General features: G+C 41.5%; 2 protein-coding genes across 2 annotated transcripts; one reads left to right on the top strand and one right to left on the bottom strand.

Moving 5' to 3' along the window:
• Window positions 1-1,760: 1,760 nt before the first annotated feature.
• Window positions 1,761-8,957, bottom strand: LOC103706581 (multiple myeloma tumor-associated protein 2 homolog). Its single transcript, XM_008790729.4, is given in 5 exon segments — window positions 1,761-2,347; window positions 2,591-2,688; window positions 2,690-2,859; window positions 4,601-4,690; window positions 8,758-8,957. Coding segments are annotated over 5 exon segments (663 nt in total). The 5' UTR covers window positions 8,801-8,957; the 3' UTR covers window positions 1,761-2,085.
• Window positions 8,958-11,159: 2,202 nt separating this feature from the next.
• LOC103706583 (uncharacterized protein At2g27730, mitochondrial-like) lies at window positions 11,160-25,867 on the top strand. The gene is made up of 3 exons (XM_008790730.3): window positions 11,160-11,427; window positions 11,532-11,615; window positions 25,596-25,867. Exons 1-3 carry the CDS (start codon window positions 11,272-11,274, stop codon window positions 25,620-25,622), a joined length of 267 nt encoding a protein of 88 aa, XP_008788952.2. The 5' UTR covers window positions 11,160-11,271; the 3' UTR covers window positions 25,623-25,867.
• Window positions 25,868-26,773: the final 906 nt, after the last annotated feature.

Raw genomic sequence — 26,773 nt, forward strand, 5'->3', positions numbered from 1 at the left:
GTCCAGTTTTTTTGTGCTTTTGGAAAAAATTTGGGCAAATCTAATTTGGTCATATCATAATTATGAGTTGCTGGGTGACCCATGACTTGAAAGACTTGCAATTGAGCTCCAGTCAGAACAGATGACCCATGACTGACTAACTAAGTCGGTCTACAAGCCAATTTCATATCACACTATTTTTTATCTATATGACTGATTGGACGGAACTCGGTGTCTCCCAGCTCCCCTCTCACGAGGACAAAAAAAATCCCAGACCTTCTTCCAAAATCCAATTCCATTACAGAAAACTGGCACATGACCCATATTCAGTTGCAGTGTTCCCTCACTTTCTCCCTTCAAAAGTTAAAAGAAACAAAAACCAAAAAACAGAAGGAAGAAAAAAAAAAAAAAGAGGCAGCTACCGAGACACCAGAGGTATCAACAGTGTAATAGATCGAGAGAGAATCCTGACGGGCCGACGTTCTTTTGGATTCTGTGAACCTATGCTTGTTGCTAACTTGCTATCCTCCCACGCTGATACCACAACCCATGCCAAAACAAAAAAAAGAAAAAGAAAAAGAAAAGACTCTTTTTTGCTTTTTCTTCTCACTCTTCGGGTCCATTCGGGTCGGATCGGGTCCGTTTGGTAAACCCAGACCCGACCCAGAAAATGAATCGGGTCCAATTTTAGGACCCGACTCGGACCCGCGGGTCCTAAAATTCGGATCGGATTGGGTCGGGTCTACACGGGTCGGATTGGGTCGGGTCACGGGTCGACCTGACCCATTTGCAGCCTTAGTCTCACCCTCACATTCATTTCGAATTCATGTAGAAAAATGCCAGTCCCTCCACTTTAGCTTCCATTTTGCACATGATTTTTGATTGGGTGGAAGCATAAGCTGACTCCCACTACTCTATTATCTTTATCTCATTAATGCCTTGGCAGCAGAGAAAAACTTGGGTTGTTCCACCCCCATCATCCTCAAACCCATCCATTGCACTCAAATTACATCTGCATCGCATCATATATTTTATCCAATTACATGCCCAAATTGTGCAAATGTAATCAAACAAATGCCAAACAGAATAGCTCTTCAGAAGCAACTTGGATTGCAGATCGAGCAACATAAAAGTTTCTAAAGCAAATGGCAATCAGAATGAGTTAGACTCCACCAGATTTACATGAACATACGAAAATAAATAATTGGGAATCCCTAATCTATGCTCAAGTAAATTACAGCATGCGTCCAAAGTGAACCGCAATCCCTGCAACCAAACCTTGATAATAACTAGCACATCTTGAACTCAAATCAATTTATCAGCACCCATCTAGTTGGCCTCATCAAAATTACCAAAGGCTATCAACGTCCAAGAGGCCTCACATCCATGGACTATATATGGTTGCAGACATGGTCAGAAATTTGGTATCCCTCAATATGCAGAAAAAAATGAAGACTTCAACCAAAAGTTAAAAAATATTTATGATTGAAAATTCTAATAGAAGACATGAAACTACCTAGATATATTTGTAAAGTAAGAACAAAGACAAGAAATTTTCTTGGGAAAAAAAGGCTAAGAACGGAGAAGAAAACAACATAATTAATGGCGCCACCATCAATAACAACTAATAGCTTGATAATCTGCAACACAAGTAAATAAGTTGCAAAAATAATTCAAGACCAATTCAATCCATGAATTGCACAAATATTTTGATTATTTGGTTATACTTTAGAAAATAATTGTTCCAATGAAAAATTAGTCAACAATTCGAGAGCTTCCCATGACTTGGATAATAGAGAATATTATTACTCTTATTGGAAAGTGTTCAACAAGCCAGGATTTACTAAACTGATACTAGGAAAAGACCTAGCAAAAAATACAGTAGCTGATACCTCTTTCCTAAGCTTGAATCCTTCTCCTCGGCTGGAGGCATATAAAATGCACCAACCAAACAAGAAATCTTAAGCAGCAATCAGGCTAAACAACATTACACCATTCATTACGAGCCATAAGCAAGTTTAAAATGGCACCCATGCAAAGTATTATCCTGGCTCGAATTTCAGACTGGAAGTAAACCAATAGAGCAAAAGATTGCTACAAACATAATCAGTCAGAATCATGTCGCCTCTTTTCCTTCTCTCTACGGTGCTTCCGCTTGTCATCATGTTCATCAGACCTTTTTTTCTTATGCTTCTCTCGTCTCTTCTCCTTCCCTTCTCTCCTCTCTTCATGCCGCCGCTTCTTCCTCCTCTCCTCCTCAGTCTCTTCTTCATCATTTCGTGCATCTGCAGCTTCGTCCTCCCTGTCAGGTGCTATCTCCTTCAATGTGCCTGGTAGAAAGCTCGATTCGGTTGGATTACTGGGCAACCTGCAGCCACCAGGATAAGAATTTAGCTATGCACCGCATGTAAAGAACAGTCAAAGACTGCTGATTTAAATGCTCATTGACATCATTATAAATATCTAAACCAAAGCAATAAACAATTTGACCTAGATCAATCACACATTAGGGATAATTTTTGATATTTTGTGACAAGTGAAAAGAAAGGAATAGAAATCATCACGCTAAAGTCAATCATGCATCACTTATTTTGTCCAGGTTAGATCTTACTTGTACAAGCCAAGGCCTTGAACTTGTGCTGCCTCTGCATGCCCAGCACCCAAATCCTCAGCAGTTGATCCTCTCTTCACAAGTTCTGCATACTCATTGCTTATCCAGTCGATTGCCTTGGGGTCGGTTAGCACGTTTAGGAGCTAAACCAAGAGCCTCGCGCATAGCCTGTTCTTCCTCTTCCTTGATCCTTCTTATTTCTTCTTTGACTGCCTCTGTTTCTGCAGCCTCAGCTTTCTTGTCCCTCGCATACCAGAATAAATCCTTTCCTGATGGTTGAAATTTAAAGAACAGAATAGCTAAGGCTTTCTTTCTTGCCAAAATAGGTTGAAGCTCTTAGGGAAAGCAGTCTTTTCAAATAGTTGAACTAAAATTATATGAAATGCAATTCTTAAGAGAGTTGCATTCAAAATGAGGCTCAACCAAAGCCAATAGCTAATAATAACTCAGGTGAAGCATGTTCGTTATCTTGAATATATGATAAAGTGACTGTGAAATGAGAACATCATTTTTAAGTAATGGGTACAGATATAGAAGTGTTATCAAGGGTGTTCTGGCATTACTGCATGTCATAAATGAAACTAAAGGATACAACAGCAATGAAGCTGGCTTTAATTTTTATAGTTGAATATGGGAAGTAAACAATGAGTAAGCATATATTGTAACTAACAAGTACACAAGAGAGTCAACCGCTGTAGCGTGTGAGCAGTGAAACTACTGAGAAAGGTGGCAGGTTTGTTGGCAGGAGAATACATCACAACCATCTCCATTGTTATTGCATGAATTATTTTTTTAGAGGTAGTAATTAGGGCATGGCCAGAATGATGAGTATAAGAGAGAGTATATGGTTGGTGGAGTAAGGAATGTTACCAGGCTTGTGCTGAAAGAAATACTTCAGGCAAAGATTTGCTAAAGTTTTCCGAGCTTTCCATGCAGTTTGTTTTGGAATTCAAGGTCAAAATGCTTGTGCTAATTGGCTACAGAGTACTCGGTGAATTCCCGACAGACAGAAGTAACAGCGAGTGAGAAAAAAAATTTCTTCTTGTCCACTGTGGCAGGTCAAGGGTGTACCAGAAAAAAGGTTAGTATCTTTCCACCTTAATTTTCATAAGGATTTTTGCATATCCTAATGAGCAGGGCGAAGTGTTAGAAGCTAAAGAGATAGGCATAGTATTATATGAAGGGATTGCACAAAAGGGGGATACAATTCCCTAAGGGGCATAAAACTGGATAATCTTGCAAGAATTTGGAGTTCAATAACAAAACATGGATTTAAGTGCTGATCAGCATGGAACAATGTATGCCATGCCACTGCCTTACTAGCACATGGCATTGGCAACTGGTACTAGGAATGCTACCATGCCAAGTATGCTATACACTGGCATGGAATGGTACAGCAATGCAGAGTATGGACCATGAAAGTGCCAGGCTGAGAAGCTATCGGCATGTGATCCTCCAATCCTTCCAATTTAGAAAACTGGCCATAATTTTCTAAATGCTGCAACTTTGTTGATATAAAAGCAAATGAATTATATGTTTATTACTTTTGATGATGCAATTGATTTGTCTTACACCTACACAAATCTTGCAAGTATGGACAAAAAATTCCTACATGCCCCATCCACAGAAATGAGAAAAGTACAGCGCTGTGAATTCATTATTTGTGAGAATAACTGTCTATTGTCTTCTAAGTTTGTTGCCCGGACATTCTAATCATGCATCCTGTTAAATCCAAAAGACTGAAAAATAGATTGAGATGAGCAGCATATAGGAGACTAGGTAAATTGTGAAAATTTATAGAAAAAAGAGCAAATACTATTCTTGATATTCTACAATTTAACCATTTTTACAAAATTCTATAAACCATAGCTAGTGCTGCATGAGTTACAAAACCAAGAAACAACAAATTGATAAATAAAATGAAATTAAAATTTCCCAGGCAAGCATATGAACCACAATAATGCAAAATAGAAACAAAGCCCAAAAAAGGGGGACTTATACTGACAATACCTTTTTGCCATCTTCCGACAGGGGCCTTGACACTATGACCAACATAGTTCTCTCGGTGTTTATCAACTTTTACATCGTCCCATTTGAATTCTGTGAGATTAAACAAATAGATATTCAAGTCACTCACTCCACCAATTCAAGAGCCACCTAGTAGAATAATGCAAAAAGGAAATAAAGGTGATAAGCAACATGGATAGTCTACATGAGCAAGTAAATACTGCTTTCTATTGTAGATGCATGTTAATCAAATATCTACAGCAGTTGTTCCTTAGTTTCTATCTAGGGGCATCAGACACTCTTTTGTACCCAAAAAATTAAATAAGAAGTAGAAATGATCAATAAAAGGATCCCATCAACAGTTATCACAAAACCATCTACAATTACCATGCACAAGACAGTACAATCACCAAAGCAAAATAATTTGAACATAAAAGTATCTAATGAAGCATACTGCAGAAATCAAAGGCATAAATCAAAGCAAGTAATTCCTATCATGCAGCATAACATAAAACTTAATAAAAAAGATTCTGAAGAATTCACATGATCAATTTTCTGTCTACATAAATAATAATCAGGTAATTTTTTGTTTGATCAAAAAAAAATGGCTACTGAAATAATAATCAGGCTATCTAATGCCACAGGGAAACTTGTAATTATATATTTTTTTAATAGCATATTGAAGCATGGGAAAAAGCCTTAGAATTTGATTCCCACTAACTTCAATGTGCATTTCATCTATGTTAATAGTAATGGGAACATGATGCAAAAACTCAAGATGGAACTCATGGAGAATGTGCAGCGAGGGTGATGGAAAGAGAGGTGCAATCTAAAGCATTGGAAGAGAAGTAAAACAGAGTTTGATTGCCAACATTCTGGTAGTAGGGGAGCGAATAAGAGGAATACTTACCATTAAATGGATCATCATTCAACAGCTAAAAGGCAGTCATTGTACATATGCAAAGTGCAAATTGAACAAAAAATTTACATCATCCTCATTATCCAAGAGTTCCCCTCAAAACAAGGTTGCCTAAGGAAGTCTATGTTGAGAGGTTTCTATCCCTCTGAGAAGGAGGTAGTTAGGATGCAAGTAATTGCAACCATAGTTAGTTGTTGGACGGCCAATAGTGGGCAAGGAATAAAACTAATTGCAATTTCAAGAAGTTGCGACTAATCCATTTACTCTAAGATATGGAGTAGAATTTGAACCACAGATGGCTAGTTGGCAAGTAGAAAAATTTTCCTCATTGGAAACAAATTATAGCTCACAGAATCAAGGAGTCAGCCTCTTATAGTCCCTAAAATATAGATAAAGAGGGAGAAATGCGAAGGTTTCATAGGACTGCAATTATTGAATACAAATAACAAGGGCAAGTAATTCAAAATAGACAAACAATTTAAAAGGTGAAAAATTTACAAGTCTAAAAACAAGATATTATCACATTTCTTTTCTGGTGGCATACAATATCAAGTTTTAAGCAATTAAAAAAAAAACTGAGAAGTCATCTATGCATCAATTATAGGCAGGACAGCCCTCCAAATACCTCAAGTATAGACTTGTGGCATGTCTAGGTGGACTGAACCCTGGGCAAGTATCTAGGCATGTTGAGCTGTTCATGCACCCGGTAATCCAAGCAAGCTAAGTGGTCAGACATCCAATAACCTGCAACTCAAAGCTTGGTAGCATGGATAGGTCCCTCTCTGGCACCCATCCAATTCAACTCAACTACGCTTTAATCCCAAACTAGTTTGAGCTGGCTACATGAATCCTTTTCCTCCGTTTTGTTTGGTTTAGGGCCATATTAAGATATCAAGTCTTTCCTTTTACATGCATCAAATTACTCCTCTGTATTGGTGCATCCCTCGGCCTACTTTGTTCATATCAAAACCATGTAAGTCATCCTTATGTCAATTTGTCCTCATTTAATGCTACCTTCACCCTTTTATGAATGACTTCATTTCCCATTCTATTTTTCTTGGATCACCACACAACCATTTAGCTCCTCCATCTCAGATAAAGTACCCTCAGCAATGATAGAGAAGGAAGAAAATAAAAGGTTTAGGCACAAGAAGAACCAGGGGAGACCAATGGCAAGGAAACAAGACGATCCAATGAGGTGGTGGCAGGCAGTAGAGAACCAAGGTATTGTAGAGTTTCCTCTCCCCCCCCCCCCCCCTTTACTCTTTTTTATCATCTTTTGAGAGTCATTTTTCCTTTGCATTATCTTTCTCCCTTTTTTCTCTTTGTATGTGCTTGTTGTTAGTGGTTGCAGTGGGTGTGATTGGCATTACCATGGAAATACACAAAGTTGTTTGCTCCATGGTGGGCAATGGCTGAATCGCAGTTAGCATTGGATGCTTTATTGTTGCAGTAAGCACCATAATTTGTAATGGATTTATTCAAATTGGAAACACTTTTTACGCTGCAATTGCCTTGGCCTCTGGCCACCTGCCTAGAACATAAGAGATGAACAGTCCACTGGCTACCAGCTGACTTCACATTGTATTTTGATTCATTGGTTTTAAAATAACAAAATATTTGAAAATTTATTTTTCTTCTGTTCTAGCATTGTTATTATAAGAATATGCATTTAGTTTAATCAAGTTTAGATACCCTTTACACATATTTTTTCTTACTGCATGATTTTCATGCATGACAGACATCTTTTGCCATCCATAGAACATATAATTACTTTCCAGAAGTAACTCCATATTGGCCAAAATGAAGTCTACAAAGAACAATATATTTAAAATTTCAAGATACATAAATGTTCAGGATATGATATTGAAAAATTTCCCAGTGTAGAAACCTACTGTCAACTTTCTTTCTCTCTACACCAGTCATTTTTCACTTGTAACTAACATTTGTAGCAAGGTAGTAAAACTCAAACAAATGAGAAAGAGAAAGTATAAAAGACTTGTCAAACGTTCCCTTTCCTTTAAAAGCAATTCGATTGAAATTGAACCAAACCATCTGGTCATCCCAAAATGAACCAGTTTTTTGTTTTCCTTCTTGACTGACCCCAAAATGATTGAAAGCATCCAGCTTTGAGATGGCTGTCTAGGTTGAGGAAGGGAACATTGGTTTCTCATTTTACATTCATTCGCACAAATGGAGCATGAGGATCACACAGGGATTCCATGCAATAGAGATCAGTTGCAGTAGAAAAGGGGGGCACAGGATGGATTGAGCAGGAAGAGTTAAACGGGCTGGTGCCACATGTAGGTGAAACTAGCACTCGGGGAAGGGCAAGGCTGCTAGAGGGTACTGTACCAAGGAGAGCTGCAGCTGGGTTTGAGATGGAAGGAGAGAATGATAACACTGTTAAATTTTGTGAAGAAAAAAAGGCAAGATCATGTTAAGTCGACAGGTAGGGTTTAGGCATGGGATTGAGGAGAGGAAAGAAGATAGATGGCTGGGAGCAGATCATGTTAACTGAAGAAGGTACAGAATTTAGAAAAAAAGGAAAAAAAGCAAACATGTAAGATGGATTGTGCTGCTCAAACATTTAGAAATTGCAATATCTATGGCCTCCCTTTTCACTCCTTCGATTCCTGTCACTGGGGAACAACACCACGCATTGTAGATGATTCATGGATAGTTCGATACCATACCAGGGCACACAAAGAGCCTTTTTGTATCTATAATTAACTGAAGAAGCTGTTCATATCATGAACGACATTATCGTTACCCACAAATTCTATCTGACAAACAAATTAAGCCTTTCAAAGAGACTCCATCATCCCCAACAATAACCATTGCAATTTAACTAATATCCAAATTGATTGTTTACAGCTCCAACTGGAACCCAAATTTCCAGTTCCATTCTAGCCTATTCGACCGCAAGAGGGACGAGAAGATGTCCATATATTTATTACACTGCACTAGAAATAATTTAAGGCAATCATCTAGTATACGTCAAGAGACCCAAAAAGCCCCTTTTGCCATAACCATACTATTCCAACCTCGCGGGCAAAATTTACACCAAATAATCGAGCAAAGAAACGAGTTGAGCATAAACATCACCAGGCATCAATAACTTAGGGATAATTGACGAAAATTGAGAGATTATAAATGATCTATTTTATAATTCCAAACCCTAGAGACATTAAGAAAAGGAAAAATTCTTAGATGGACAGGGAAGGGGAAGAGAGCTTACGATCTCGACCGCCCCGAACGCCGCCTCTCGAAGGATGATACATCTCTCTCCTCCCGTCTTTTCCGTACCGGCCTCGCTCTTTTCTTCCCCTGCTCGATCCCCCCGACCCTTTGATGAATTGGATAAAAGAGTTTTGGTATTCGCTTCCAGGTGGAGACCCAAAACACGATAAAAGGGCTTGGGTTACCCCAATTGCCGTGACAGAAGGAATTGCCTTTGGGCATATCACCGTGCATGCCGCCAATCATAACCTCTCCACCCTCTAGCGATGCACTGAGATAAGCATAGACGAGAGCTTGATAAGCGGTTGTGATTGTTACAACCCCACAGGTTTGTGTCGTACCTTTCATGAAAAAAAAAAAATAATTATTTTTTTTACAACTCTGTTCGTTAGATCATAATCCACACAAATCTTAAGGTATTCTGAATGTCTAATTCATTAGACGGCACAAATCACAAAGTGCCGTTCCATTAGTGGATTCATGTGAAAGAAAATAATTTTTTTTTTTTTGCGTAAAAGATACATAGGAGAGGGCACATACAATTCGACTTGAGATATTAGTCTAGTTGCCTTTCTTCAGTTTCTTTAAAATTTTAAAATTAATGACGACTATAATGATTAGTATATAAAATCTCTTTTTTAACCCTTAATTAAATGGTGGAGATTGAATTAACCCTTCGTTAAAAGCTGGAGATTGAATATGTTTATAAGTCACTTCAAAATAAAATGTATCGAGGCAAAAACCATATACAATTAAATTTGTTTAGGAGGCCAGTTATGTGCAAATAAAGAGCTCATCTCAATCATGCGGCATCGTAGGGTTGACAACACTAGTAAAAATTTGTCTCATATATGGAGGGTGGTTGATTGTTGAGTTGTGAGCTTTGAATTACTACATGAGTGAGTCCAGGCAGCCTTCCATGTCCACGTAACCAAAACCCCAAAGCATTATCTTTTTTATAGATGTAGAAATGCTGAATATCGAAATTTGTAATTGATACATCCTATAGCGATTTATATACCTTTATAATTACATGTTATATACAAATATATAAACACAGACAAACATATATACATTCACACACACACACACATATATATATATATACATACATACATATATATACATACATACATACATACATACATATATAGACACACATACATGCATGCATACATACATACATATACATACATACATACATATATATATATATATATATATATATATATACACACACACATATAGATATATACATATATACATATATATATATATATATATATATATATATATATATATATATATATATATATATATATATATATATATATATATGTATGTATGTATGTATGTATGTATAAGACTTTACCATGATCCTATTAGTGGACAACTGAAAGTACTAACTCCGCTTGGTGACTCTCTAGTGGGGCCAGTAAATGCTCTTTTATGCTCAAGCGGATATGTTTTTATTCTATCCATGCACATGACATATGTCACGATTTTTAAAGTAACGCTCTGCAAACGGTCTGTAACTTCAAAATACGGACCATATGATTGGGTTGAGAAATTTTTGAATAATGTTTCAATTTTCCTAATATCCAAAGAAAATATGAAAAATAAAAATCCAAACCATCATCTATATTATAGCTCATAGGAAGATGTGGGACAAAGATTTGAAATAGTGGACAGCAACATTTATATCAACCTTACCATTTGTCAAACGTTACTTGCAAACATAATTGAGTTACAAGAGAAGTTTATTTACAATACACATGTAAAAATCCACTGGAATTGCGGGTACAATGAGTCAAGTTTGGATTCGACCAAGTTAAGACAACAATATATAACAGATTGACCCATGACTTACCCAACCTAACATTGAGTAAGATTTTCCATTAACTCATATCCGCCCCTAGGTTTGTTATTATGACCTTACTTAAATTAATTTACAAAGATTAATCCAACATATGCTCAACCTAACCTATTTAATTCATTTTTTGCCACTCTTTATAACCTCCAATATGAATTTAATAATTAGAATTATAAAAAAAATTCAATCACGCTTGGCATTTCTTATCCAAATTCATGATTCGACCCAATCACTTTTTTTTAAGGAATAAAAGCAATCCTGGTTGGGCCCGGTCACTAGGCAGCCTCTCCAAGCAATCCGGGAATCAATTCCTGTCCCTCTGACGCAATCCCTCAAAATTCCCACCGAACCGGCTTTGGATGGAGTTAAAAGCTGGGGGCTGGGTTGGATCTTTCGCGCGAAAGAAGGATTCACCTTCCTTCGCTCGAATCCACCGTTGGATCGCTCAATGACCTCTTCGAGATTTGTGCAGACGTTGCATGAGCGATCCAACGGACGTCCATCATTCTTTCCCATAAAACTGGCGACCTCGACAGGACCCGGTCTTTTTCTTCTGATTCTCCTGAACCGCATCTTCTCTCCTCTCGTAATTTAAACCGGCGATCTCCCGACCTTGTCGCCAAGCAAAACGAATCAGAAATGGCGATGAGATCGGCAATAGGAGGAATTCCTCGCCTGTCCCAATCGGCGGCGATCGCCGGAGGAGCCGCTCGGAGGAGCGCTCGCCCCTTCAGCGACGGGAAAGGTAGAGTTCTTAGCGAGGAGGAGAGAGCCAAGGAGAGCGTCTACATCCAGGTCCAATCTCTCTCCCGATCTCGAAACCATCTCTTGTTTTCATCCCTCGATGTCGGACGTTGGATCTCGATCTCTCAGGGTTTCTTTTTCCTCTTTTGGAGTAGAAAATGGAGAAGGAAAAGATGGAGAAGATGAAGCACAAGGCGGAGAAGGAGAAGGAGAAGACGGAGCTGGAGAAGGCCGAAAAGGTATCGATGTCATTCTTCTTCTAGGGTTTATTGATCGGTTTGCTTTTGATTCCGAATCTTGGTCAATTGCTGTGCTTGAGATCTTTATTTGACTATCTGAAGTTTAATTTCTCGCTACGTACCTTATATTAGTAATTTGGTTTATGCTGTTTTGATGTGTCAATTTAAAAATTTAAATATCTAATAAAACATTCTTTAAAAGGCGAATTAAATCAGAATATGGTGAAATTTAATATAAATGTTTCAGGCTCTGTGCACATTTGTACAATTTTAATAGCAATTTTCATTTCGCAGTTGAGATGCTATATGTGCTGCTTTACTAATGTCAGTAAATATTCTAATTCTTGGCCATTTAATTGTTGGCAAAAGTTTGCTGCTGTTACTGTTTCTAATGTTGGCATTTTTTTTAAAAGAGTGATTTTCATCATTGGCCAAAATTAATCTTGTACAAAAACTTGTACTTATTTGAGTTCAAACTGATTAGGCAATTTACTTAGCTTGGTTGTATTGCCCATGTCTGAAGGACAATGTCATCCATCTGCAAATATGGTCGGTTAACTATTGTATTTGGTCATGCAGCTCATTCCTAGCTATGAGAGTCTGTTGGATATAGGAGCTGTGCTTTGCTCCTCTATAATACCTAATGATAACAAGAAACCTCCACATTTTTAAAGTTATTTTCTTAAAGAGTCATGCATCTCTCTTTTAAGTTTTCCGAGCAAAATGATGTCAAAATTTTGAAAGTTCATTAAGAAACCAACATATTCAAAATAAGCCTAACCGTAAGCATTACCAGACACTGTCGTTGGTAATGGATCAATGAATAGCATAGGCTACAATTCAGGATCATCAATATCGTTAAAGAATTTAATGTCCGTTCTCACATTTCATTATAATTTATCAAAAGTAATATATAAGTAGCAAAGGCAAAAGGTATACTAATCAATTTCACTCTTCGATCGTAAATTTTGACAAGTGATAACCTTGTAGCTTAGTTTTCTATAAAAATATATATATTGCCAATAGAATTATTATGTAGGTATGCAAAAATTGTGGCTTTCTTAGACATCTCTAATTACCACCCAACAATATCTAAGGATGTTATATATATAACCCTTTATATTCCTGAAAGTGAATTGATAAAATATATGAACAGGTATCTTTGTATCAAATTGGCATCTAAAAGTAGTTACTTTTAAGAAATTAGCAAAAGAAGCAATTTTATTTTAGAATGCTTTGTCTCACAAAGTAAAAATTTTCAAGGCCTTTCTATTTCCTTTTTGTTTAAGTAAAATATATAGCCTGTTAATAAATAAAAGATCCAGTGTCACCAAAGGATGTATTCGCTAAAGAAAGAAAGAAAATTTATAGTGCAGTCACTATCACAAAATTTATTTGGTAACATCTAGGATATTTTTTACAATTTTAAATAATCAAAAAGTTTCAAAACCCTCTCACAAATTGTTAGATTTGATCAATCATGCAAGGACTTGCTTTCAAGCAATAATAATATAATGAAGAAAAATGAAATAGATCCTACACTATTCCAAAATGTTGTATAATGTAGCATTCACGACTTTTGTAGAGCTTGTTCCTGTTTTGATTATATCGGCAAAACAAAATAATAAAGACAAGAAATAATAAGTGGCCATGGTAATAGAGGCACATTCTCAGCACTTGCATTTGAATAGATTGACCTTATCATTGTGCACAAGGTGACCTACTCTTCTACTCTTGATCTACAACCAATATTTATCATAAATCAATCATGTGTGAATGAACAAACAAAGGTGATATTTCAAGCTTACATCCTTAAATTGCTTAACAATTATGAAAATAAGGCTAAAGAGTGGGGAAAAAGAAGTCTATGTTTTAACTTTCCATATTCGATGGATTGTACTAAAGAAGGGTAGAAAAATTAATACATTTTTCTCTTGTTAAAAGATACCAAATAAACAGAGAAAGATGGGTCCTGATAAATATCAGAATCATTGGATTTCCCAATGGATCAAAGTGACTTTCCAACTATCCATTTATGAAAACTTAATTAAAGATGATAATAAAAAAAATGAACAACTTCCATATATATGAAATGATGCTTCTGATAACAAAAATACTCGATTGAACACTATTTTACAAGAGCCAGATATCAAGAGCTTTAAAAGTTTGAAAACACTGGAGGAGTCAAACAGCTACTTGTGGTGGGATTAGTAGGACAAATCTTAAGCCACAAAATTGTCATCCTTGGTAGAAAACCAACTTTCTGATTAGAAAAGAACCACACTAAAGGTTTACTATTTAGAAAACCAACTTTCTGATTAGAAAAGAACCACACTAAATGTTTACTATTTAGAATATTCTGATTGAATGACTAGAAACATTTTCCTAGGTTAATTCTCAATTTATGGGAAAGGTCTTCGACCCACAAGATAGTAATTCTTGGTGGAAAAGTAAATTTGTGATCAATAAAACCATACAAAAGATTTACCATTTAGAATAAGCTGATTGAATGACCTGAAGAAGAGCCACCCAAGACTAATTCTTTTTACCAACATATAATACATTTTTGCTTGAACTACAATGGAATTCTAGGAGAGGCATAATTTCTACAAGGTTATTGATTATAGGTACTTTATTAGCAGTCACCTATGTAATTGTTGCAATATGGCCATTGTCTATGGCTTGTAATAGAAATTTGGGTTGAGACCTAAAATACCCATGTATCTAAGACAATGGTGCATAAGCTGCGAATATGCAATCACCAGTAGAACCAGTGGCAAGCCTTATGCCGTGTGTTCCTAGTAGAAGTTTGAACTAAAAGGGCCTAGCTCAAGAATTTTGGTTCACCATACTTCGCTTTCATTTTGAAGTCAGTTAGCAATGAATAAAGGTTCAAACCTAGGGCACCTTCATCATTGCATGGTAAAGTTTAACTTTTGATTGGATTTTTTAATTCGAAAACTTTGGATTATATTGTGCTTGTCCAAATATCTATAGTGCAATATTTAATTCAATTTTTTAGTTGTTTATTGTTGTGCTTACCAATGCTCTTTTGAATAAGCTACTAGTAGCTGTTAGACTGTTCTCTCTTTTTGTTTTTTTGAATCTCTTGGACGCTTGGCTTTCATGAATTAGTTCAGTCCTTTTTTTATGATTGGCAGCACTAATTCAGATATGGAAGATATTTGCTTCTTTATTGGCCTATGTTTTCGAGTTTTTATAAAAGGATACTTTGGTTTTAAAAGGTCATTTGAGTAGATGTCAATAAGAATCCAACAAACATTATATCTACTGCAAGTCATCCTTCCATATTGGGTGGGTATATTTGGATGGGTGATGAGCACATCAATCTTTCTCTGCCTGTTCCTGAGATAGAGACTCAAAGACTACTCTTTCTATTCTTCTTTATGGGCAACCCATGGCTGTGGTTTGAAGTATTGTCAATCTCTATTTGATTGGTTCGTGGATTTTCTTGGCTGTATTTCATGAGTAGGAGATAAAGCCATTCTACAGTATGACGGGCTCAGTCTACCTAAAGGAAAGTGCAAAGAAGTGCCTTTATGACCCATGCAACTTCTAAACCAATCTCTTTGTTTTGTTCATATCCTACAAAACTCAGTAAAACCCAATCTTTCTAGCAAGTTATTTGATCAGCAACAATTTCTTATAACCATGATTTCTTTTCTTTTTTCTTTCCTTGTGAATGAATTACTCATTCTAAAAGAACTAGGTAGTAGCTCCAGAGGTGGTGTCATTATATCTACATAGCAATCACACTCTTTTCATAAAAAAGTTCAGTTTTACAGGTCATTATTTTGCATCACAGTTTTAGCTGTCTTTTGATAATTAATTTTAGATATATTTCTCCAAAGTAGTTTTATTTTTTAATAATTTTGTTCAAATTATTATCTCTTTGTTTGAAAACATATAAGATTATGTAGTGTTAAATATAATGCAATTATTTTTGTACATCACAATTAACTAGGCCCTAAGAAGTTTACTTGCCATCAATGGTGTAAAAATTGAGACATTCAAATCTTTTGCAGATTGTTCTAAGTCTAATAGAAGTTTCCAATGGATCTATTATTCATTGCTTGATTAGCCAAAGAATCCTGTTTAACTCCGTTTTCACTTGTCCTGTGTAGTATAATCATCACTCTATTATATTCTCCAATTCAGCATATTGAAACCTCGCACATATCCAATGAAGCAATGAATAAATAGACTAGTCTTAATTACAACTGAATAATTCCTTATAATTGAGTAGGCTTGATCAGATTTAAGGAATGTCATGAGAATTGGAATCTCCAATACCTTTAGTTTTTCTGATTGGATTACTGAACAAGTTTCTTTTCCATTTGATCAACCCGGAGTAATTAGATAAGGGATGTGTAACCACATGCTAAGAATGTTAACATTAATTAGATATTCAAGGTTTGTGCTGTATTAACACTTGGTGATACAAGGGGCATCTATTTGGGCATATACCACCTGAAATACACTCGAACTACCATGAATCAAGCGATTTGAAACAGATTGATGTAATAAAAATCAACCCTCGTTTTTTAGTAAGTCATGCCTTAAATTCTGTTATTATTAGATTTCTTATTAGCATTTTCTAAAGGTTTGTCGGATAAACTATGAATTCATTTTTCTTGTCTTTATTCATGTGTTCTTGCTCTAGTTCTAACTGCATATGTAGGTCCACTAAATCTAGAATTTGCCATTCAACCATGCAGCTACACTGACCATTTTTGAAGATGGGAGCAAGCTATTTAAGATGATTGAGATTTGCATTTTTCTTAGAAATTACATTTCCAGCTACTGCAAGATCTTTGGCCGTAACAACCATCTTACTAACATTTATAGTTGTCAAGAAGTCAAACACGTGTACAATAATAGGTGTCATGTTTTCTAGGCATTGCTTCCATCATTGATTTAGTTGTTTTATACACTTACAAAACTCTAATTAAATCATCATGTGTGAAGGTTAATAAATACGACATGGCAATTAAATCATCTTATTCAAATTTTTCTAATGCTTCTTTTCAACTTCAATTGGTTTGTCACTCAACTTTGGTTTCTCAGTTTTTAGAACATAGTAGATTATCATCAACAAGAATGTGTTCCATTTTATGTTTCCAGGTGCCAAAATTAGAACCATTTAGCTTTTCAATTTTTGACAATTCATTCATGACTACTCTATTAGACAAGTTCAGAAAGAAAAGTAACTAGCACTGACTGGATCCCTGCTAAAAAAAACAGTGAAAACAGATCAAGCGTAACGGCTCTTTAGAGTGAGAAGCTCTGAGGAGAGAGAAAGCGCTGAGGAGCGAGAAAGCTCAGTCCTCTTCGCCGGTGGTCGGTGAGCTGCTGCTGGCCGGGCCTGTTCGGTGAGGAGGGTTCGTCGTTTGGTTTGCTTCTTGTGTTGCAGGTCTCCCATGGCCAGGAGGAAGGGGAAGGAGCCGATGGAGGGGTTGACGGGTCCGGCAGGGGAGCAGTCATCGGGGCCGTCGTCCGCGGAAGGCAAAGACCTGACGGAGACGGCTGCGGCGGCGACGACAAGGACGTGGGCGGAGGTTGTAGCGCAAGGCAAAGGTACGAATCCGGTAAAGAAAGGGGAGAGACCCGCTGGCCGGGCGCGGCCGGCTCCATGGGTCACTCACCGACTGACTGAGACGGAGGTGGCTCGCCTGAGCTACCACTTCTCGTCGGTGTTTGAGCTCCCGGTGGAGCCCATTGAGGCTGCTCGCCGGGAATGGGGAGGGTTAGCGCTCGTTGGCCGGAGCCTCGGTCGGCGGGTGCCGGTCGAGTGGGTGGCCAAGGATGTGGCCTCCCGACTGAGGAAACCAGGGGAGGTGGTGGCGGTGTCTTTAGCCGACGACCACTTTGCCCTACGTTTCCGGTCGTTGGAGGTTCGGGATCGCGCCCTATCGGAAGGGCCCTGGGTGGTGGCGGGGCAGCTCCTAGCCATGGAGCCGTGGACGCCGGACTTTCTACCCAGGGAAAATCCGGTGCAGAGGGTGGCGGTCTGGCTTCGGCTGCCTGGGCTCCCTCCAGAGTATTGGTCGACGTCGACTCTTCTGGAGATTGCGGCCAAGGCTGGGCGACCATTGGCGGTGGACCGCGTTACAGAGGAGCGCCGAGCTATGGGATTTGCGCGGGTCAAGGTGTCGATTGACGCCTCTGAGCCCCTCCTCCCTGGCATCCGGATACTCGGGAAGACGAAGGCCCTCTGGCAGCCGTTCGTCTTCGAGAGTCTACCGGACTTTTGCGTGCGGTGTGGTCGGATCGGACACCTTGAGTCAGGGTGCCGATTTGGGGCTCCGGCACCGGCGGATGGATGCCCTTCGGGGGAGGAGATCCCCGGGCCGATCTACGGCCCGTGGTTGGTGACGACCCGTGCGCGGCAGACGCGGGAGAAAGATCCGCCGCAGCCGCAGCCGGGGAAGACGACTGAGCCTTCAGTCGGAGCGCCCCCATCTCGGCCGCCCTCGCCGGTTGCCTCGCCCAGGCTGCCGGTGTCCCCGCCGGATCTTGAGGGCTGGCAAAAGCCAAGTAAAGTGGCCCGTCGCCATTCCCCGCCGGCGGAGGGGGCCCCGGTTCCCGATAGGCAGGAAGATGACTCCCGAGTCGACATGTCCGGCGACTCACTCGTGGGACGAGTGGACTCGGAAACCGGGTTGGCCATTGGTTCCAAGAAGCGGTCCAGATACTCTGGGTCGCTGCTTGACGCGGGCCGTCCGCAGGGCGTGGGACGCGTGGGCCACGGGGGAGGTCGCGGGGCACGTGAGCCCCGCGGGAGGCACGGCCGTTTTCGCGCGATGGGCTCCCAGGCCCGTCGCGCGATGGGTTTGGCGTGGCCCTGCTTGGCTGGGGCCCGTGCGGAGTATTCTGGGAAGGCCCCTGTGGGCGGGGGCCTTCCACTGTTCCCAGCCCATGTGGGCCCTATTGGGTCCACAGATGGGCCTGCTACTGGGCCCGATCCACGGGCCGAGCTGGCGGGTGAGCCTGGGTTCCAGTTCAGTGCCCGGGCTTTGGGGGTTGCCTCATCGTCCGAGATCCCTACCATTCTAGGTTCCCTAGCGGTGGATGTGGGACTAGGGGATGGTGTCTCGAGCGGGCCTGATTTGGGCACCCCGACCATGACCAGCGATTTTCCAGTTGGTGTAGATTGCCCGATGCGGGATGCACCTGCACCTGTAGAGCCTGGGCTAGGCGACTCGAGTGTCTCCGAGGAGGCCGTGAGCAGGTCTACGGATCACTCGACAGTCGTTCAGCGGGTTCGGGCGGCAGTGTTGCGTGTTGTGTTCGGGCCTAGTGTGGATGAGGGTTTGCGGGATGTTCCTCATCACGAGGCAGCGATGGACCCTATGGCCCAGAGGGTGGATGTGCTTGCGGCCGATCTCTCGGACTTTTCCCCATGAGGATTCTTGCGTGGAATTGTAGAGGGGCGGCTAAGCCAGCTTTTATGTCATCTTTCAGGAGGTTGGTTCAGATCCATAGTCCAGAGATCTGCCTTCTCTATGAGACACGACTGTCCGGTAGAGGGCTGGATCGTGTATTACGGCGTTTTGAGGTTGAGTGGGAGTCATATGTGGTTGAATCCCGGGGGTTGTCCGGGGGCATTGTGGCTTTGTGGAAGCGGGGTGTGGCCACAGTCGATGTTGTCCATAACTGTGCCCAACAGGTCCTGATGATTATTTCGGAACCTAATGGTGCTCCATGGATATTGAGCGGTGTGTATGCTAGTACTGACCATCGGACTAGGAGGGTGCTGTGGGATGAGCTCACCCACTTGATCGCTCAGGGATTTCCGACGGTGATTGTGGGTGATTTCAATTGTATCCTGGAGAGGAGTGAAAAACGTGGAGGGAGGGCGTTTACTGATTCCGTGGACAGGAGGGAGTTTCACGACTTCATCTCGAGAAATGGCCTAGTTGATCTAGGTTTTTCCGGCTCGCAATTCACGTGGTGTAATAACCAGTCTGGTTGTGCCAGAGTGTGGGAGCGGATTGATAGGGCGGTTGTTTCTGCTGACTGGCTCACTAGATTTTCTTCCTACAGGGTTAGCCATTTACCCCGTATTGCTTCGGACCATTGCCCGTTGCTGGTTTCGACGGCAGCGGGCTCTAGTCACCAGTGTCCCTTCCGCTTCGAGAAGGTTTGGCTGTCCATCCCTCAATCCTGGGACATTGTCCGAGGAGCTTGGGGTCTGCCGGTTCGCGGCGACGCCATGCAGAGGGTCTCACGTAAATTGGAACTGACTAAGCGACGGCTGCGGCGGTGGAATCGTGAGGTCGTGGGTGATATCTTTAGGAAATTGGAAGGTGTGGAGGCCGCGATTGCTGACCTTCAAAGAAGAGAAGATCAGGTGGGTGTGCTCCCTGAGGCCGATATGGTTAGCCTCCGGGGACTGCTCGCCGCTCATCACTCGATCCTGCGTCAACATGAGATCTTCTGGAGACAGAAATCCAGAATCCAGTGGGTCAGAGAGGGTGACCGGAACACTAGTTTCTTTCACCGCTCTACGGTCATCAGAAGGCAGCGGAATATGATCCGGTCCTTGCAGGATGACCAGGGCCATCGGGTGGAGGGCGATTCAGATATCAGTCGTATTCTGTTCGACTTCTTTCGATCTCGTTGGACGGAGGACAGTGGGTCTTATGTTGCGGGCCAGCTCCCGAGGGCTGAGTCCCAAATTGGTATGACCGAGAACGCTTTGTTGGTTCGACCTGTTACGGAGGGAGAGGTGCGTGAGGCCATTTGGGCTCTAGGGGAGGATAGGGCTCCGGGCCCAGATGGTTTTCCACCTTTCTTTTTCCGGAGATATTGGGGTATCGTACGGAGTGCAGTGGTGGAAGCGGTCTTGTGTTTCTTTAGGCGGGCTGGGATGCCTGACGATTGGAAGGCCACTTTTGTCACTCTTATACCTAAGCGTCAGAATGCGGTCGAGCCGAGCCACTTTAGGCCGATTAGTCTGTGTACAACTTTATATAAAGTTGTCGCAAGAATTCTCATGGTTCGTATGAAGCCCTTCCTTGCTGACATTATCTGTCCCGAGCAGGGTGCTTTTGTGGGTAGTAGGAATATTTCAGACAATGTCATGGTGGCCCAAGAGATGATGTGGGATCTTCGACGGGCCCCGAAGCGACATTGCCTGATGGCTGTTAAACTGGATATGGAACGTGCTTACGATAGAATCCGGTGGAGCTTTCTTAGGCTAGCCTTGGAGAGTTTGGGGTTCCATGAGACATGGATTAGGTGGGTTATGGGGTGTGTTCGGGGACCGAGGTTTTCTATCTTAGTCAACGGTTCCCCATCTCCTTTCTTCAGATCTACTATGGGGCTTCGGCAGGGATGCCCGCTATCTCCATACTTGTTTATTATTTGCTCTGATGTCTTATCTCGCTCGCTGCGGGATGTATGTGCTGCCGGTGAGCTAGGGGCCTACGTCCCAGCTCCTGGGGCCCAGCCGATATCACATTTACTCTTTGCTGATGACTGCCTCCTCATGACTCGGGCCCGCGTTGTGGATGCTCAGACCATCAGGAGGGTTTTGGCTGCTTATTGCTTTGTATCTGGTCAGAAAGTGAATGTCCAGAAATCCTCCATTTCCTTTAGCCCTGGTACGACACTCGCGGTTCGACGGGGGATCCGGAGGATTCTGGTGATGCCCGAGCAGGATGGTACCTGGACCTATCTGGGTGTTCCGATCTCGGGCAGGAGATTGCGTGTGTCCGAGTGTACTGGACTGGTGCAGCGGGTTCAGGGTAGACTAGAGGGGTGGCGGGCATCATCCCTGTCGATGATGGGCAGAGTCACGCTGATTCGATCAGTTTTGAGCTCTATGCCCGTCTATCTTATGGCAAATACGGTCGTGCCAAAGTCTGTTCTACTGAAGATTGAGCAACTTTTTCGGGGCTTCCTATGGGGCTCACATGGAGGAGGTCGGGGGGTGCACCTGTTGGCGTGGGAAAGCATATGCCTTCCCCTCAGCGAGGGTGGTCTAGGGGTGGTATCTCTCCTCGAGAGACGAGAGCTGCTCCTTGCCCGGCATGCCGCCCGAGTCATTCTGGAGCCGCGGGGGTTCTGGAGTCGGATCATCACTAGCCGCTATGGACGGGCGGGCCCAGAGGGCTGGGCCCGAGGAGGGCGGAGTTGCTCCTTTCTATGGCGCGAGATAGCGCGGTATTTGCCGCTAGTGTCTAGTCACACCCGATGGTTGATCGGCGACGGGTGTAGTATCGATGTTGCCAGGGACCCATGGGTCGACGGTCTTCCTTTGCGGCTTTGGCCGACTACGGTTAGTGTTGAGGCTGGGGAGGGTCTTCGAGTCTGTGATCTCATGACTCCCGGGGTGGCTGGCTGGGATGAGACTCGGTTGGCCAGTTTCTTCGGGCAGTATTTGGCGGAGCGGGTTCGCTCACTCCCTCTACCTCAGAGTGGCGGACCTGATGTTCGTGTGTGGAGCTCCTCGACCAGGTCCCGGGTTAGGATGGGCGACCTTTCCCGTCTCCTTAGGCGAGGTAGTGAGCCTGGCCCGGATTGTGCCTGGATTTGGCGATTGGGGCTCCATCCGAGGGTAGCGTTGTTCCTCTGGAAGGTGGCCTGGGACCGTCTCCCTACGAGTGCTGTTCTTGGCGGTCGGGGTGTGAGGATCCCACTGGTGTGTGGGGCTTGTGGTGCGACCGAGACGGTGGACCACGCCCTATTTCGGTGCACATGGGCTAGGGCTACTTGGCGTCTGGCAGGGGTCCCACATGGGGTATGGCGTTGCAGGGATATGTTCCTACAGGCCATGCGTCAGGGATCGGGGTCCCCAGTGCTTCGTCAGGCGGCTATTCGAGCGAGCTGTCTTGCCTACCAGATTTGGCTGGCCAGGAACGCTCGCCTGTTTGGTGAACGACGCATGTCACTGCGATTCGTGGTCGAGAGTGCTTGCGCTCGGGCGGCTGAGCTGTGTTTTACTAGTCCTGTTGGAGGGACCTTGACAGCTCGGGACATCTGGGGTTCCCACCCTGCCTCGGCAGTATCCCGTACGGTGTTTTTCACCTGGGAACCCCCACCCCCGAGTTTCCTTAAGGTCAACTTTGATGGGTCTGTTCTGGATGGTGGTTTGAGGGGAGGCGCGGGTTTTGTTATTCGGGATCCGTCTGCTAGGGTCGTAGCTGCTGGTGGCAGGCAGTTATTTGATACTTCGGTTCCAGGTGCGGAGCTGAGTGCAGCCTGGGCGGGCGTTCGCTATGCCCGATGCGTCCTACGGGCTAGGTCTATCATCCTGGAGGGCGACTCAGCCACCGTTATTGGTTGGATCCAGGGGGGTCCGAGGGGTGGCGGGTGTGACCATCCCCTGCTCCGGGACATCTGGGCCATGGCGAGGGATGGATGGGCTTTTCAGGCCACGCATATTTTCCGTGAAGGTAACGGTGCTGCGGATTGGGTAGCTGCGTTTGTAGCTTGTCACTCCGGAGACACCTTATGGCTTGGTGATGGGGAGTTGCCCTTGGCACTCCGAGGTATTTTATTTTTCGACTTTATTGGGTCTATCCGCTCTCGCCGGGTATGATCGACCCGCACTAGCAAAAAAAAAAAAAAAAAAAAAAAAAAAAGGGATCAATAGCCCTGCCTTTGCTGATCATTGTACTTTATGCATTGCTGTAGACCTGAATATGTTGCTGCCTCTGAATACTCTCCATTGATCAGAGTGCATCAGGACATACAGGTCGTTAGTCAGAGTTGAAATGGTGAAGATAGTCATTTGAAGCTACTACTTTGCATACGAATGCTACTGGACCAATATTAGGTTGAAGGTAGAACTGCTTTGTGTTTGTGCTGTGGGATTTGATTGAAGGCCTACTGCCAATCTATACTGGAGCAAGATATCCTCAAGCTATTCTTTGAGACAATAGAACAGATCTACAACTTTCCCAAACCAGTTGATAGAGTGAAATGCAGTCTTGGACCAGAACAAAAGGAAGAAGATGAAGGGACGGATTGTGGCCTTCTTTCTCTGTCAATGGCCACTTCAGCGATAGCGATTATGGACTCCATTCTTTGCAAAATTCTTGGCCATGGGAGGAAGAATACCACTTTGCTAAAAGAATTGTAAGGCTTCACCGTTGAATAGAAATAGGACTTGAAGCTCCTTCGACAACAGTGAACACAGAAGCAAACCTTCTTCTCTAGCGATGTTGGCTCTGATACCAACGAAAGAAGAGAACATAGTGGATTGAGTGAACAGGTTGTGAGACTAGGAATCACTCAGGCATGTTTTCCAGAATGTGGATATGGATGGGTTTGGATGGATATGTCCATCTCAACAAATGTAAAAATTCTCCCCGCATTTGGGTTCTGATCAAGCCCACAGGAAATTGCAAGAGACCGAGTTGTGACTTTGGAGACCAAGCCCAGTCAAATTTATAAACTCTTAACCCAAGCCTACCCAATGAGCGGGTTGGGTGGGAGGGTTTGGGTAATGGTACTCTAATATGTCAAGGAAGTAATGTGCAAAAATATGCATTCAGAATAATATGTTTATCAATAAGCAAGGAAACCATGAGTGCTAAGCCAGCTATGCTTTACTTTTTTGCACTTTGGGTCATTGAAACAATCTCCTCCATTTTCATGTTTATTAACCTCCAGCTAATATGACTATAAAAATGATCTGACATATCTTTTCACTTGATTGATGTTGAAAGTTGTTAAAGGAATCAAGTTATCCAGAAATAGCATTATGGGCATATTTGTTTCAGGTTTTGTTATGTAGTCTGATTAGCGAAAAACTAGTAGTCTATTCTTTAGAAATAATGATCTTATGTATAAATATGAACTCACAAAAATGAATAGTGAATGGCAGTCTTTCCACTGTGAGACTACTGGACCATGGGGGACCCAGAACATGTAGATGAATATGGACTTGGTTATAGCCATTTACTTCTTTAAAAGTTGTCTAATCTGCAGTAGACTGAGTTCTGGATTTTTTTTTCCTAATAAGATGTGTTTGAGTTTTATATTATTGTTGAAGATTTATTTATATTCTTTTACTTCATGATGATAGGAGGGGGAACCAAACAAAAAGAAGTAACATTGTATTAGAGTTTTTGCTACCCTCATTAAACAAAGAAATCGACAACCAGAGTATTAGATTGGCAAACAGAAAAAGAGAAGGTATATTTACAGGTCCATTACTTGGATATATGCATTACTGATCCACAAAAACCAGAAAGGTCCATAGAAAGAAGAACCTTCTACTTATCTTGAGATGATTGCCATGCACCGCTGAATAGTTTTTTGGAATGGGATTTTAGTGAAACCTAAAAAGGTTGCAGCTTATATAGCCAGGCTACTGCCATATAATATATGTCTTAAACAATTGCAGCTTATATAGCCAGGCTACTGCCATATAATGTATGTCTTAAACAATCTATGCACCAATAAGTAATCTTAATTTGCTTGTATTGAATTGGCATCTGAAGATTATTTTGGTACTTTGTGCTGTTTTGTCAATAGAACAGTATATTTCAAAATGAATTGTTTAATGATGTAAGAGTATTACTTTTTCGCTAAGCTGGAATAGCTTTAGTTCATTGTCTTTCAACCTTTATGGTTGTGGTTGGTCAAATGTTTTCCACAAAATAATATTGAACTTACATTTGATTGTGAGAGTGTATAATTATTTTATGTTGGCTATCGAGGAGAAAATGTAGTAAATTTTGCTTTTATATTAGAAGATCTTAGCCTTTAGTTTTTTGCAACCAATGCGCATTCCTCTTTCAATATTTTGATCTTCTCTTGGTTAATGTGATGCTGATTCAGAAAAAAAAGGTGCAAATCAAACTCATTATACTTGCGAAAGTGGATAAATTTGTTTAATCAATGGAGTTGCTGCTGCTTTGCTACCTGCTTGACTTGCATAATTCTGTTCATCACTTTCTTTTGATATATTTTCTTGATTGACACTTGCTGCCACTTTGACAGAAACAAGAGGAAACTTATAAAGGCTGATGCAGCTGCCCTCTTCTTGTCATGCATTCTGAAGCAATATGATGCGGGTACATAGGGAACAGACGTTGAATAAATGTATATTATCTTAGGTGAAACCTGCTTTGTTTCCACCAAAGACTAACTTGCTGTTTCCATTGGCAGCAAACCATTTTAATCCTATGTCCCAATGTTCATCTGTTGCTGGACTCTTATGACTAAATCAGGAATTGTTTCATGATTGAATTTGGATGTTCAGAGTTCTATCTTTATATGCTGTCATGAGCTGTGGTGGTGGTCATTCAAACCCTTAACCCAAAGCAGCTCTACCCAGTCATAAACCATTTATCACAAAAATATTACAATACACCTGCACCATCTGGTGGTTGTCACTTATGGAGGATTTTGGTGCTGCGACAATTGGACTTGGATGTTTTGGTGGACAATCTGTTGGAATGGTGGTACCACCTCTAGGGTTGGCTAAGTAACTACTCTTTAAACATAGAAATATTCATAAAGGAGGGTTTTTTTTTTCTTGAGCTCTAGTTACATGTAGAGATGACTGCAACCATAATAAGATGCTAGACAAGTAGTGATCTTAGATCTAAGGTATCGATCGAGTGTAGCATTGGTAAACTTGCAAATACTGCATGTGATTATTTAATATATTGTGGGACAGCTTCTCTCTCTCTTTCTCTCTCTCACTTTCTATTGGTGCCACCATGTAAACCTTGCTTGTGGTCACTCTGTTAGCTCCTTGTTCTCTTTTTAAGTCATCTTGGGCTTTTCTTTTTCATTTAATATGATTATTTAATATGTTGTGGGACAGTTTCTCTCTCTCTCTCTCTTTCTCTCTCTCACTTTCTATTGGTGCCACCATGTAAACCTTGCTTGTGGTCACTCTGTTAGCTCCTTGTTTTCTTTTCAAGTCATCTTGGGCTTTTCTTTTTCATTTATACTCCACCAAGGGTCCTTCATTAGATAGCCAAAAGTGTCGTGAATAGTTAGTCGAGGCTGAATTTTGTTTTGGCAGCGAACATCCTGTGAAAACCTTGTATCACTCACCAAAATACTAAGGAAAAGCTGAGTTATTTCCATTCACCAATATATCTTTGCTTATTCAAAATCTCAAAAATAATTAATTTTATTTTTATATTTTCTAAGTGAGTTATTTT

Source organism: Phoenix dactylifera, unplaced genomic scaffold (genome assembly GCF_009389715.1).
Source record: "Phoenix dactylifera cultivar Barhee BC4 unplaced genomic scaffold, palm_55x_up_171113_PBpolish2nd_filt_p 000275F, whole genome shotgun sequence".
Taxonomy (NCBI): domain Eukaryota; kingdom Viridiplantae; phylum Streptophyta; class Magnoliopsida; order Arecales; family Arecaceae; genus Phoenix; species Phoenix dactylifera.